Source organism: Protobothrops mucrosquamatus, unplaced genomic scaffold (genome assembly GCF_001527695.2).
Source record: "Protobothrops mucrosquamatus isolate PMUCROS unplaced genomic scaffold, P.Mucros_1.0 scaffold8, whole genome shotgun sequence".
Classification (NCBI taxonomy): Eukaryota; Metazoa; Chordata; class Lepidosauria; order Squamata; family Viperidae; genus Protobothrops; species Protobothrops mucrosquamatus.
Window position 1 is genome coordinate 2,137,132 of NW_015386395.1, and position 15,831 is coordinate 2,152,962.

At 39.3% G+C, this 15,831-nt stretch overlaps 1 protein-coding gene across 1 annotated transcript in view; it reads right to left on the minus strand.

The window, feature by feature from the left end:
* Nucleotides 1–641: 641 nt before the first annotated feature.
* The window catches only part of PIH1D1 (PIH1 domain containing 1), a 16,944-nt gene continuing 1,754 nt past the window's right edge, over nt 642–15,831 (minus strand). The window contains exons 3-10 of the mRNA XM_015810338.1: nt 13,411–13,477; nt 12,096–12,281; nt 8,870–8,931; nt 7,210–7,294; nt 6,952–7,048; nt 5,202–5,292; nt 4,938–5,081; nt 642–912 (exon numbers count right to left, since the gene is read on the minus strand). Coding sequence (XP_015665824.1) covers nt 862–912; nt 4,938–5,081; nt 5,202–5,292; nt 6,952–7,048; nt 7,210–7,294; nt 8,870–8,931; nt 12,096–12,281; nt 13,411–13,477 — 783 coding nt within the window. The 3' untranslated portion in view covers nt 642–861. The remainder of the gene's footprint in view (nt 913–4,937; nt 5,082–5,201; nt 5,293–6,951; nt 7,049–7,209; nt 7,295–8,869; nt 8,932–12,095; nt 12,282–13,410; nt 13,478–15,831) is intronic.

Sequence of the window (15,831 nt, forward strand, 5' to 3'; positions counted from 1 at the left end):
AACTCAAGATAGTGAACACACCTAATACTCTTTGCTCCTCTTGTTTTCTCCACAACAACCGTGTGAGGTAGATTGGGCTGAGTGTCACTGGCCCCAAATCTCCCAGTTGGCTTTCATGCCTAAATTGGGACTGAACTCATAGTCTCCTTGTTTCTAATCTGGTGCCTTAACCACTAGACCAAACTGGCTCTCTTATTAAATATTCCTTACTGAAATTGGTGTGGTTCTTGCTTGCTTGATCTTGCCCAGTTGAGTAGGCATGACAGCATACAAGGAAAAAAAGTTCAAACTTTGGGCATTCTCTCCTTGGCTGATTTTCTAGCCACATGATCTTTAGAAAGGAATACATTCAAAAGGTGGCATTTTGGGAGCCCATTGGAATAGATTTCCTGCAGGAATCACTTCAAAATTCTCTCCCTCCGCAACTGAACCAGAACAAACTTTCATTAGCATTAAGATGGCAAGTACAAATCATGGCCACAGACTGAAGTTGAGCTGATTGTAGGAGCAAAGGGGGGAGAGTACATGGATTATGTGTTACAGAAGGAGGCAAAGTTAAATGGGAAGGAGTGACAGCTGTTGTGGGTGGAAAGGAAGCTGAAAACAAACCGTAGGAGGAAAAAGGGAGACAAATCCTGAACCTCATCCAACATGTTTTACTGTGTGTTTCTAGGTTCAAAGCCTGTGAGCCTTAGAGATGACACTTCCCAAACTCTTAGCATAATTCTTTGGAGGTCATTCTTATTTCTCCAGACAGCCGTTCTTCACTCAGAAGTTTCTCGTACAGGGCTGAGACATATGTCCGTAATGTACATTCCCAGCCTACAGTGTGATCAATCCTCCAGACCGTCTGTTCAGAGTTCATGGCAACAGCAACAATGGGCGTTGGACAGGCATTAGGACAGTAAGGATCTGGAAGAGGGAAGAGAAAGTAGAGGGTGATTGAGGATTTAAGCCCTTCCTGTTGCTGCATCTGTTGAAACAGGTAGTCTTTCAAGAGCCCAAGGAACAAGGTCACAAACAAGGAGCAGACCCACAGTGACACTTGCATTGCTCCAGGCCAGGAATGGCAATCTTTGGGTGTCTAGGAATACACTTTTTTTTGCGGGGGGGGGGATTGAGGGCCATAAGGAGTGGGGTGAGGATGAATCTATCAATTATATAAAACCTGTTTCATGGCTTACACAAGAGGCTTCATATGTTCCACTTCACAATGACGGGGGGAGGGGGGGTGTTAACAGCCACCAAAAGATGTTTCTGGGTTGCAGGCAGCTGGCTGCCTATTTTTGTGGTTAGAACCAGGAAACTCCATCTTTTGAGGATACATAAGAGTCTGTCAAAGCTTCAGAAATCAATGAAGGCACAGAGCTGCAGGCAGAGACTCCAAATCATGTCCCAAAACAGAGAATGACAGCATTGTTGGGCAGAGGTGAAAACAAAAGGGGGGGGGGCAGCTGAAAGGAAAATGTCAAGATATTTAAATTTATAACTGGAACAGTGGGGGTTGTGTAATGAGTCAAAACACACAGTTATAGCTGATTGATTGAAGAGTGCTGGCTATGGCCAGAGGTAATTTAAGCTGTGATTGGTTGCCTTGAGTGAAAAAGGGGAGTTTCCTTATTTCCCGCATTTTTTGCCCTGTGTGCTCTCTGTGATTTACCTGATGATGTTCCTGCTGTGTTGATTTACCTGACTATGCTCCTGTTGGCCTCTCTTATTTACTTGAACTATATTTATTTATATAAAAACCACAGGTTCTTGTCAGCACGTCTGACTCCATTTGGACACCAGCTGCGCAATTCCCTGACAGAAAAGCTCCCTTGGAGTAAAGGTCGACTGAGGTGCCATTTCTGAGTAAACCTGCACCCTTGAGGAGATATAGGAAAAAAAACCCTGATGGAGGATTATAGCTTCTAGGATAAAGCTTGCCAACTGGAAGTAATCCAGTCCTGGAAACAATGATAGATATATGTATTGGACTTGTATTGTTTTTTTGTGCCCTTTGGCAACTGGAACCTTTGCTGCTAACATCGCTGATTCTGCACATTTTAGTCTAAACCTCCAATTCCTAATGGTTTCATAAACAGGGGAGGCCACTGTGGTGAGATTAAAAAGTCAAGATGGTGGCAGCTGTCTGATGGAAACCTTGCCCCTTTTACATGCATTGAGGCATTTGATGTGTAAAAATGGGTGTGGCTTCAATTGCACAATTGTAGCAACTATTCTTACCCTTCCCATCCACCTCTGGCAGATGCCCCTCTTAATAGAAAGATTAGCTTATTTATGTTCTCCACCTCATTCTTCACCAGGAGAGCTTGCAAGAAAGCTTGTGGCTCAATGAAAGCAATCAAACTAAGAAACTGAAGGTTTGAGAATCAAACTTTCCCCATAGTTAAGAATTTACATGCAGCAACCCTCACTACAGAAGAAGTGGGCAATTTTTCCGTCCCACAGACTACGTCTGGAAATAGGTTGGGGTGAAATTGATTTTATACAGGTAGTCCTTGACTTACAACCATTTGAAGTTACAATGGCACTGGAAAAAGTGACTTATGACTGTTTTTCACATTTACAACCATTGCCGCACCCCTGTGGTCACGTGATCAGAATTTGGACACTTGGAAACTGGCATGTATTTATGACAGTTGCAGTGTCCCCAGGTCATGTGATTACCTTTTGCAACTTTCTGACACAGGGGTCCCCAACCCCCAGTCCATGGACTGGCACCGGGCTGCAGCATGCCAGAAATTGGCCGGACACACAAGCAAAACCCCATCCTTGGAATGCAGGGAGCAATAAAACCGCGCCTCCTCCAGTCCATGGAAAAACCTCTCTCCACAGAACCTGTCCTTGGTGTCCAAAAGGTTGGGGGCTACTGTTCTGACATGCAAACCCAATGGAGAAGCCAGATTCACTTAACAACCATGTTATTAACAAGTGCAATGATTCACTTAACTGTGTCAAGAAAGGTCATAAAATGGGGCAAAATTCACTTAATAAGTGTGTTGTTTAAGAACAGAAATTTTGGGCAAAAGGTACAGGTTGTCCTTGATTTATGACCACAATTGAGTTCAAAATTTCTGTTCCTAAACAAGACAGTTGTTAAGTGAATTTGGCCCCATATTATGACCTTTCTTGACTTGTACAACAGGATCTTGAGGAGGAAAAGGGTCCTTTGAGCACTCTTTTTCTAAATCTCTCCTCTGCTAGTAATGGTGGCTGTTAATTCTTCATCTTCAGAAGCATCAGTTGAGTAATGGGGAAAAATAGGTGTTGCTCCTGCAAAGTATCTCCATGAAGGGCAAAGAAGGGACAAATGGCAACGTGTGTGTGTGTGTGATATAATTATGCAATTGCTACAGTTCATCCAACATTAGTATCTAAATCATGGCATATTCATGATGATGTCATCATGTATATAATGTCATTTTGGCACCATGGCGATTTGTTATGGAATCCACTCAGCTTCTGGCAGACAAGCTGGCCACAAACAACAGTTACAGATCCAAGTTACTCAATCAAGGGCAAAAGATTTGAGTGCTAAGAAGAAAAGTAAAAAGGATTTCTGAGAGGATAAATCTCTATTAGATGAAGTTTGCATGCACATTCACCCATGAGAGCTTAGATGTCATTTTCTTAATTAGCGCAAGCAGCAATTGAACCATAAATGAATGTCAGAGATTGGATGCGTACATTAGGTAAATCTGTGGCTAGGTTGTGATTCAGTGTCTCACACAAATAGAGCCACTAAAGTTACAATATTCCTTTAGCCAAGTAATCAGAAAGAAAGTTCTATAACTTTCAGGCAGATTCAATCAACTTGATCATCTAGGCCAGGGGTGTCAAACTGCCGGCCCATGGGCCGGTTGCATCATACGGAGGCTGTGCCCCTCTCAGCTCTGGCAATGCAAAAAAAGTCGTGATACGTTGCAACACGTCACATGACGTGGCAAGTTTGACACCCGTGTTCTAGGCCAATGTTTCTTGCTCTTGGCAACTGGAAGATATGCGGACTTCAACTTCCAGAATTCCCCAGCCAGTATAATGACTGAGGAATCATGGAACTTGAAGTCCATATACCTTCAAGTTTCCAAGGTTGAGAAAAACTGATATGTTACTTGGTGACTATTTCATACATACCCTCTGCACATTAGCTCTTCCTTTTTTAGAGCTTTTTGAAGGTTCATGCCGATGATCTCAATTGAAACAGGAAAAAAAAGGCTCCCTTTGGCATAATATTTTGAAGAGCTCTTATGCATTTACATCTATTTCACTGCTGTATGGCCAGCACCTAGCAGCTGAAATGAAGGAGAATGGGACTCAGACTGGAAAACCTCCCAAAACTAGGCTTGCCTTTTAGTGTGATCAAATTACTACAGGCAATCCTTGACTTATATGACCCTTTATAAGTCATAAAGATCATAAAGCATATCATCATGTGACTGACACGGTGGTCATAAAGTGAATGCAGTGGTTTTTAAGTGAACCCATTATTTGCAACGGACCGGGGTTTTTTTGTAGGAAAACAGAGATAAATGTTAGTTTTTAGCCAAAATATAAATTGTGGTCAAGTGATCACAGGATGCTGGAAATGGCCAAAAATACAGGCCAGTTGCTGAGTGCCCAAAATGTATCATGTGACCATGGGGAGAGGGCAACCATCCAAACTTTGGAACTGGATTGTAAGACGCTTTTGGGGGGGTCTGTCATAACTTTGAATGGTCTCTAAGTCTCTGGTCATAAGTTGGAGACTACTTGTCTGTATTTCAGAGGTGATAGGGTTATTACATAACTTTGAGATAGGAGGAGAAGTTTAAGAAGAAAAGTTGTAGATATTCAAACTCCTCTTCCAGACTGAAAATCTGGAGGTGGAGACATGCTTGTTTTTTTTATCAGGGTGGACTTCTCCAAGTCTCTTCCTTGCTTAAGTTCCTCACCTTTGTTTCTTTGTGGAATTGAGCCTGGGTTTCCTCAGGGACAATGCTGTAGGGTATGAAAATGTCCAAATGATAGAGCTCAGGATGTCCCCGTAACACAATACGGTCTTCTCCAAGGTCCAGCTCAAGATTTCTCACTGAGATCTGTAGTAGTGGCAGGGGGGAGAGTAAAACACACTAAAAAAAAATGCAACCAGTCCCAGCACTTGGGCTAGAGTTGGAACAAATAGGTGCTTCCCTGTGAACCTCACACTATGGAATTACCATTTCAGGGAGGGAGATCTTCGCCACTAGACGATCTGGGTGACTAGTTGATGGCTCTGCAACTATGGTGAACTCAGGAGCTGCAGCAGAGCTGAGAAAAGAGCAAAACGGACTTAAATTGGATAAGGAGAGCTGTGTCCAAGGCAGATTAAAGACCACTGGCAAGTACAGAATTCAGCTGGCTTTTTATGGGGCAAAACTGGATGGAAAACGAGAGATGGAACAGGTTAGATAGTAAGCAGCATGTCTGTACTCCATGCCACAACATTTTAGTACTGGTCCCCTCATTATGTACTAAGTGCAATCGGGGGAAAAGAAAACCCACATGCTACAATCCCAACAGTTTAATTCAGTGTCTGTCAACCTTGGCAGCTTGAAGATGTGTGGACTTTGACTCCTGTGGCTAGTTGGGGGATTCTGGGAGTTGAATCCACACATCTTCAAACTGCCAAGGTTGAGAAACATGATTAAGTGACTCATGCCCATTTTACAACCTTCTTTGCCATGGTTGTTAAGTGAACCATTGAGTTAAGTGAATCATGTAAAATGAATCAGGCTTCCCCAATAGATTTTGCTTGACAGAAGCTAGGTGGGAAGGTTGCAAATGACAATCACAAGGCCCCGGGAGGCTACAACTAGTGTAAATTGCTAGTTGCCAAGCACCCAAATTTTGATCATGTGAATGAAAGTGTGAGAACTGGTCACATTTTTTTCAGTGCCACTGTAACTTCAAACAATCGCTAAACACATGGTTGCAAGTCAAGGACTACCAATGTTGCTACAAAGAGGTTAACAAATGAAAGTCCTTCTGGAACTTCCATCTCCTTTTGCCAAACCATGCTGGGCCCCGAATTACCACCTAATGGTTTTCTTAAATGTCAAGGTCATTATGACTATTTTCTTCCTATTTGCGAATCTATTCTTCCAGACACATTATATAAAGACACAGGTCTCCAAAGATGTTTGTAGGGCTGGGAAAAATGGAAGGAAAGATAAGAGATTGACTAGCAGGAAGGTGAAGGAACTCAGTTATAGCAGCACTTGAAGGATCTGGTTAGAGACAGATCTCCTGAAGAATATCCATCCATGTGGTCACTAAGAATCTATGTTGATGTGATGGCACATAGTAAATCCATTAATCATAACAGATCTATCCTGCCCTTACCTGATACGTGGGCAAGCAAACCAAAGTTGTGCTGTGCCAGTTCCAGCACTATCCAGAATTGACAAAAGTAAGTCTAACCAGAATGGATGAACCTCAGGCTCAAAAATCTTATTCCAGGAGGTCATATTAAGTCCTGAACACATATAAACTTAATGTAAACCACTTTAAACTTGATTGTAAAAGGTTCCATTTTTGTAACAGAGTTGTCAAAATATGGAATATCTTACCCGATTCAGTTGTCTCAGCTACTAACTTTTACAGCTTGAATTCCTATTTAGCTTCTGTGGACCTCATTCCATATTTAAGAGGTTCCTACGGAGCTGTACAGTAAGTGTACTAATGTGTCTATAATCTCTGTCACATTTTAGTTCTTTCATTTTGTTCATTTGAATTTGTAATTGTTGTTTGATGAATGAATGAATGAATGTATATATTCATATAAATTCATATCTAAATAAATATGCTAGTTTGGAGATGACATCCAGAACAGCTAGAGAGCACTTTTTTGGGGGAAAGAGGGATGTAACAGCACAAGAAGGTGGTTTAGCTTAAAGGAGACCACCCTCCCCACCCAAAAAAACACACCTGCTGTGCATTTCCTGGATGATGGGCTTGGATTTAGTGCGGATATTCTGTTCCAGTATGGAGCCCATAAATTTCCTGTTCTTCAGAATCCGCCAGTCTGGGAAGGAATACAAACAACTGTGTCAGCTGGTTGCAAAAGTACAAAAGAAAGGAAGAGCAAGGCCATGCTGCAGGGTCCCATTAAGGTTGTTTATATTCAGGGAACCACCCCACCCACCAAACAAATGCCCTCCTTGCTACAATTCGTATTTTCTGCACCTTGATTGTTGATGTCCATCTTGTATTTCTCTGACAGTCCTTCCATGGCTATGGTAAGGAAGAGTTCTTTGAGAAATTGGTTGCTCTTGACATTGGCAGAGATAAGAGAGAAAATTGAGAAAGCTTAGGCTCCTTTTTCCTATAACTGTTTAAAAAAATGGCTTGAAAATTTTTTTCTGCAATAAAATACTGTGTGCCTTGGATGCACACTCAGATGTGAATACTGTCAGTGCAAACCACCAGCATTTACATCGGAGATGTCCAATCTTGGTAATATGAAGACTTGTGGACTTCAACTCCCAGAATTCACTAACTAATTCTGGGAATTGAAGTCCACAAGTCTCAAAGTTGCCAAGGTTAGACACCCCTGATTTACATGAAAAGGCCAGTACACAGCTAAGAAAAGCCTATGGTTCAATGATTAAGTCCATGCTCTGCATGGAGGAAGTCTTGAATTCAATTTCTAGACATATTTAAAAAGCTCTTTAGGATTATCTGAATAAAAAATAATTGCTTTATTCAATACAGGTAGTCTTTGATTTACAACCAGTCACTCAGTAACTATAGGTAGTCCTAGACTTACAACAGTTCATTTAGTGACCATTCAAAGTTACAACAGCACTAAAAAAAGTGACTAATGACCATTTTTCAGAGTTATGACCTTTGCAGCATCCCTATGATCATGTGATCAAAATTCAGACACTTGGCACTTGGTTCATATTTATGATCATTGCAGCGTTCCAGGGTCATGTGATCACCTTTTGCAACCTTCTGACAAGCAGTCAATGAAGAAGCCAGATTCATTTAATAACTAGGTTAGTTACTCAACTGCAGTGATTCACTTAACAACTATGGCAAGAAAGGTCATAAAATGAGGCAAACCCCACTTAACAAATGTATCACTTCTCAACAGCTAAATTGTAAGTCAAGGACTATCTGTGTTCAAGTTACAACAGACTCACAAAACCTACTTATGACCCAATTCCAAAGTTCTGATATCCACCCACCACCACAGTCACACAATCCCTTCTTAAATGCTTAGCAAACGACCTACATTTATGGTCATTTGCAGTGCCCCATGATCACATGACTGCAATTTACAATGTTTTTGCCAGAACCAGGCATTTATTTCCAGTTTTCAGCAAAAAACATCCCATAGCGAGCAACAGGTTTGCTTAATGATTGCAGCATTTTTGCTTTATGACCGCCACAAAAATATTGCAAAATTGCCATGACTTATGACCATAATAATCTTGGGCCTCAATTATAGTTGAAATACTTATAGTAAACAAGGCATACATATTATGCACCACACTGAGTGGGTGCAAAAAAATAAAATAAAAATGGATAGAAAAGACTCAGGGCCCTCAAATGCATGTAATTCACAAACATGTTCCAGTGATGGTATATGAAATTACACCGCAGTAAAGTCCTAGATTATTTCTGATTCAGAGATTGGGAAGAAAAAGAAAACATCAATCAGGCATAATATAAAAGGATCAAGAGTATAAAATGCAAACACCATCTCTGATGCCAATGGAGGTCATGCATTCAGCTTCCTGTTGAGCTGAAAAAGGCAACCGGATGAGCACAGGAAGGGAAGACTCCACTTTGGAGTTTCCAGATCCCAAACCCCCATTGAAAAAAAGCAAAGACTCACCTCCATCTTATTAAAAAAGTTGGTGTTGATGGTGACATCATAGGCTGTGCAACCATTACCACCTGAAAGAACAAAGGAAACGTTAAGCTAATTTCTTTCTTTTTTGTAATATATTTTATTGATTTTTTTAAAACATAAATCACTTAATAATTGGTGAACAGTGTGTTGTCTGGGTTACATTTGTAAAACAATAATTAACAATTGATTTCTATAATCCATAATCCACATAATGGTTTTAGTTGATTTCCTCTTTTCCTAAAATATCCTCTTTTGCAAACATTGAGTTAATATAATTCTTATTGTTTTGATAGATAACAATTAAATATATAATTTTTCCCAATATTCCTAAAAATAATAATCACATCAATATAATATTTCTTTTCTATCCAATCATTCTGGTTGCGTTATCATAGATCCTATTACAGTCCTTATTTTAATTTGTTTCTCCCACCAAATTCTAGGTATTCTTACTGGTTAAGATTTTCTCAAAAATTAATTACATTTAAAAATGTAACTCCATTTTTCCATATGAACCATCTCACACTTTTATATTTCTTAGAGAATAGAAAAAACAATGAAAAAAAAGAGAGCAAGAGTAAAGAAACATAAAAAATAACATACTACTTAAAATATATATCCCTCCTAAGCTAATATATATTTATTTCTAAATTTCTTGTTCTTTTTAACCATAATTAAAATATGTTTAATATTTAAACATTCCATTTAATACATCTAGTCATCTAGTCCTTTAACTCTTATTCAAAACATTTTTATCCATTATAATTTTCTTAAATTCAATCACATTTAAGTATCTAAAACATTTCCTTTATCTAAGTCATTTCAACTTTTTTATATCATAAGTTGTTTTTTCCAATTCTTGTGAATTTTTTTCCACTAGGATTAAATCATATTTCCTTGTTTTGTTAAGTTCCATCTTTAAGTCTCTATTCTCTATTCTCTATCCATTTATCTGTTTTATCTGCTCCTTCCCTGTTGTTGTTTTCTGGGAATTTTTTTGTTGTACAGTTAACTTAGAAATAGATTGATTTATATTTTCAAAGTTATTTTGGATTTCTTTATGGTTTAAACTCATTGTTGTTTGAATTAGTTGCAGTATACTATATATCTCCTCCTGTGAAGTATTTATGTTTTCTTGATATGTTCTTTCTACATGTCTCTGTTCCATGATGGCCAAGAATTTGAGTTTTTCTCTTCCTTTCTTTTCTCTGCAAATAGCTTTAGAGGCCCAATTAAATAGATATTTGTAATCCAAATAGTTCAAAAAAGATTTTTTTTTCCTGAAGTGTATAATTCTCTCTTTGTCTACAACCCATATTATTATCTTTTTTTTGGTCACAGCTGTTCTGTTAAAACTTTGAAGGTCACAAACACAGATTAGCTTTTCCCAGGTTTTGCCAAGTCTTATATTAAAGTATAGCTGTCATAGTCTTCATCCACCACTAGGTGTCAGCAACCATTTGTTTTTCAATTTCCAAAATAAACAATTATCTTTAAAATGAGAGTCTTAACCATTCAAACAATTTTAGATTTATCCAGATTTAAGTTTTAAATTTCAGGTTTTATATTTATTTCACTTCCATATATTTTGATCCTCCATAAAAGATTAATTCGCCACTTCCGTTAGTATAAAGTTGGGGTGGAAATCCCCCTCCTTCCCTTTCGGAGGTATTTTGCTTCTTGGGGATCTTTTCCAGGAAATTAAATGTAGAATAGAAAAGAGAAGATCGAATTCCTCACCAAGTTTCAAGCACGCTGTTCACAGTTGTGCTAGTTAGTGCTTTTGGACTTTGGTTGCTAGTAGCTTGGACTGGTTGATGCAATACTGCCAGCCTTTCTCCTGTCGGGTTAGAAGGCTCTCCCTAAGTCGAACAGAACAACCACCACCGTTCCAGAATCGCTGGAGCACCCTTCTTCTTTCATCGCCTCTCTGGGCAACTTAGACCCATTTAGGGTCCCCCAGGCAAGGCGAAATTAGCCGTAAGGGTGCAGAGAATCCACAAGCCAGCGACCGGACGCTACCGTGCAAAACCAGAAATCCCACGTTAAGCTGATTTCTAATGAGGAACAATTCTTCCTTAGATCTACAATGCACTCAAAATGGCTCTGTGTTCCTAGTTGCTCTTGAAGGGATACAAATATGTATAATAGAATAGAAATAATAGGGAAAAAAGTATATCTATGTTTTTTCAACACTATTTCCTCTTCGGTTAGGATGGTTAGAAATGTGTATAATATTGCATTTGTATTCTGTAGCAGATTTTCTGCAGAGTGAGTAATCCACACAACCAAAATTAGGCAATGGTGCTGTCGTTCTCTGTGATTTCCAACTGCACCCTTTTGAAGTGCCTGAACTGAGAAGTCTGGGAGCAACTTAGAAGTAATTCTGAGTGACTTTTGCTACCTGTTAATGCCATCCTCATTATTGCCAAAGATGGTTTTGCTCCTTAGCCCAGCCAGATGATATGACCTGAGGAGCAATAGGGCATTCAATTAGGTAGATGGGAAACAACTATAATATGGCTTCATTTTACATCCACCTAGCACACCAGTGTGGGAAGGCAGAGTTTATTATAGGACCCATTGATTAGGGATGCACATCTGGTGGGACCATGAAAAAGGATCTTCTCGGTGATGGCGCCTTCTCTATAGAACATCATTCTCCCTAAGATAGGGGTGCCCCCCACCTTATTGCTTTTCTAAAAGGCCCTAAAACATGGGTTTGTCAGCAGACCTGGAGAATATTAATGGAGATGGAGCCAATCAAGTGGCTGTTTTGATGGTGTTGTTGCTATGGGGAGTGGAGTGCTTTTTTAATAGTGTTTTTATTATTTGGTGGGTTTTTAAATAGCACTAGCAATAGCACTTAGACTTATATATTGCTTCATAGTGCTTTACAGTACTCTCTAAGTGGTTTACAGAGTCAGCATATTGCCCCCAACAATCTGGGTCCCCATTTGGATCTCAGAAGGATGACCTTGAGCTGGTCTGGATCAAACTCCTGGCAGTGTGCAGAGTCAGCTACAATACTGCATTCTAACCACTGTGCCACCACAGTTCCTAGCTTATAAATGTTATAAGACACCCGGCATCACCTATGTGTGAATTGGGCAGCTACTGTATATAAATTTGTTTAATAATAACAAATTTCCTAGTTTGTACCATTCATCTCAGCAGCAACCAATTTTCTAATGAGTTGACCACTCACTCTTGTCCACTTCTGCATGGGGTTCTCCCAGACTCATGGGGATCCGGAAGGTGGAGGCATTCTCGGACTCAATGAGGCAAGCCAGCTCTTCATTGGTTAGGTCGGGTGGTGAAGGGATGTGCGGGGATCTGCAGACATTGACAAAAATCTTCTCACCAGAACTTGTGTGGGTTTTAAGGCAGAATCCTAGGCAGGGGGAAAAAAGGTGCCAAATGAAGATGTCACACACGCAGCAAAAACTAAAAGTGATAATATCTTTCCTGCAATTTGGCAGACCAAATTTCTTCCTATCTTATTGTAGGATTCAAATGTGGTGGGATGCAAGTGGAAACTGAGCCCATCCACTGCTAACTAATTCTACTGAAATAAGGCAAGAATTGTCCAGGATCAGTAAAACTCTGTAAACAATATAAAATCTTACAGATTAGGTTAGATCAGGCTTATTTGAACAATCCCAACCCTACCCTATCCTACCCTACCTTCTACTCTGCCTCTGTCCCACCCACAGCAGCACAGCAACTGGAACTGATATTTTTTCTAGCTTTCCAAATTTCCCTGCAAAAGCTTCTCTTTTGTTGTGTTTAAAAATCTTCTCCGTTTTGATACTTATTTTTTTTACATAATGTAAAGGAATATAATGTAGTTATTTTTGTAATAGTCCACCTTTTTTGAAATAGTGTAAAATATAAACATTTATGACTGGTTGGGTTCGAAGTTACAATGGACCTTTCCAGAGTTACTGACAGCACGTTTTCAAACTTACAAAGGTTGCATGACACATTATTGCATTTTGGGCACTTGGCTATCAGCTCATTTTTATGGCCCTTTACAGCATCTCACAGTCACATGACAGCAATTTGTTGTGTTTTTGTTTCCCCACTGGGAAAAATGGATTCACATAAAGACCACATAGCATTTAACAATCGCTGCAAAACTGTCAAAAAAATCAGATCAGGTCACATGATGCCTCAAATTATGACCAGGATTCCGGGTTTAATTATGGCCGTAGCTCAAGGCCTAACTATATCATTCTCTTGTTCATAAACTTTTCCCTGTTCTCTTTCAGGTCATAACATCCCTATTATCTCACACATCTCCCTTGGAAATCAATAAAGGAAGGATGGAGAAACAAACAGAGAAAGAAGCAAATTGTTGGGGAAATGAGCAAACATGTGCAATAGGATAAGAAAGGGGAAGAATTTCTCATTTCCATGTAGGTCTGAGAAATCTTCTCCAATATCCTAGACCTTTTTCACATTCCTTTTGTTTCATTAAGCAGGTCACCTTTTGCGGCAGTAATTATTATTTTTTTTACCTGGAAGGGGGCGGATGGGCTTGGATTCTGCTGGAGAAGGCACGGAACCCTGGATATTCTGGGCTGCCTAGAGAGAGAACAATGGGATGTGTTTATGAATCCTGCATACCTCAATCTGTCAGCAACCACACTCCAGTTCCCCCCCCCCCCGTCTGTGCCCCACTAGCCCATCTTTTTTTTTACTAGTCATATCGATGTATTTTCTTTGTGTTCTTTTCCCTTGTTTGTTTTATTGTTCTATTACTTTACTATTGTTCTGTTTAAACTTCATTTTTATTTCTTCATTTTGTTTATAGTTTTAAGCCGCCTAGAGTAGCCCCATGGCACAATAGAGGGCAAATAATAATAATAATAATAATAATAATAATAATAATAATGATAATGATGATGATGATGATGATGATGATGATGATGATGATGATGATGATGATGATGATGATAATAATAATATAAAAAATCCAGAAATATAATGACAATGAATCATGCCCTTCATCCACGCAGTGACATTGACAGACTTTATCTACCAAGGCAAATAGGTGGGCGTGGAATGCTGCAAGTACATCAGATGGTTGAAGAAGAGAAAATGGCTTTGGAAGAATATCTGAAGGACAATGATGAAGATGCACTGAAATTAGTATATCAGGAAGGCTTACTGACTACCGGAGAGAACAAACTGGCCTACAAAAAAGACCAAATGAAGAACAGAATAGAGGCATGGGAAGACAAAGCACTGCATGGCCAGTACATTAAAAAAATAGCTGGGAAAGCAGATAATAACAAGACCTGACAATGGCTAAGAGCAGGAAAATTGAAGAAAGAGACCAAGGAACTAATTCTGGCTGCACAAGATCAAGCCTTAAAGACAAATGCATACAAACTCAAAATTGAGAAGATAGCAACAGACAATAAGTGCCGCCTATGCAAAGAAGCTGAAAAAACAGTGGACCACCTGGTAAGCTGCTGCAAGAAGATCACACAGACTGACTGCAAGCAGCGGCATGACAAAGTAGCAACAATGGTGCATTGGAAGATCTGCAAGAAATATCATTTGCCTGTAAGCAAGAACTAACTGGTGGGATCATAAAATAGAGAAAGTCATAGAGAATGATAAAGTTAAACTGCTCTGGGACTTCAGAATTCAAACAGACAGGCACCTGCCACATAACACCTTGGACTTAACAATTGTCGATAAGAAAGACAAAAAAGTCTGGATAGTGGACGTGGCAGTGCCTGGAGACAGCAGAATAGACGAGAAAGAACTGGAGAAAATAACAAAATACAAAGACCTACAAATAGAAATAGAAAGACTGTGGCAAAGGCAAGCAAGGGTAATACCAATAATAATAGGTGCCTTGGGTACAATCCCAAAACAACTGGAGCACCACTTGAACACCATTGGCATTGACAAATTCGACATTAGTCGATTGCAAAAGGCGGCCTTACTAGGAACTGCTTCCATCCTGCGACGATATCTGTAATACCACCAAACATCCAAATCTGCCTATCCCAGGTCCTTGGTAAGGACTAGAAAGGTAGACAAAAATGCCAAATCCAGTCTGAACATCTGGCTGACTGTGCGATGATCAATAATAATAGTAGTAGTAGTAGTTATTATTATTATTGTTATTATTATTATTATTAATCTCATTCTCTAGGAGTGATCAGACAGACTAATTCAGTCACACCTGCAAGGGCAACATGTGGAAAAAAAGACAAAAAGAGGACAAAGCCACTTTAACCTGGAATTTTGGAAAGTGTAGATCAATACTTTTGGTACATGCCATGTGTAGAAAAGCTGTCATTGTGCATCATAATAAACAAGCAGAGTCATTGGACAGTGGATCAGGAAGAAGATATCACAGAAAGGGTCTGATACCAATTACAGTGGAGTTCCAGATTCCTCCCAACATTACCAACTATTTGTAAAACTGCATACATATGCTAAATTGATATCAGTATCACCTAGGTGTGGGGAAAAAAGTGTAATAAATACAATGTACAGCAATTACTACTGAGAAAAGTAACCTTAATAAAAACTAGAATTAGGAATGACATTTGAGCACATTTTAGCCTCTTCATAAAAATGCAGTGTCTTGTTCATGAGAGAGATCTGTCTATTATCTCTGATTAACTAAACAAGTTTAAATTGCTTTTATGAAAACCAACTGCCTCTGGAATCAGAGTAACAACATACATTTATAGGATCATGATGGCTTTACTATTTATTTATTTATTTATTTATATTTATATTTATATCCCGCCCTTCTCCTTGCGGACTCAGGGCGGCTAACAACCGGATAAAAATACAAAATATCAGACTACAAATTTAAAACTTAATTAAAAGGCAAATATTAATAGTTGGTCTAATTAAAAATTAATTTAAAACCCCCTCTAAAAATTTTCCCCTAGGCCAGTCCTGCG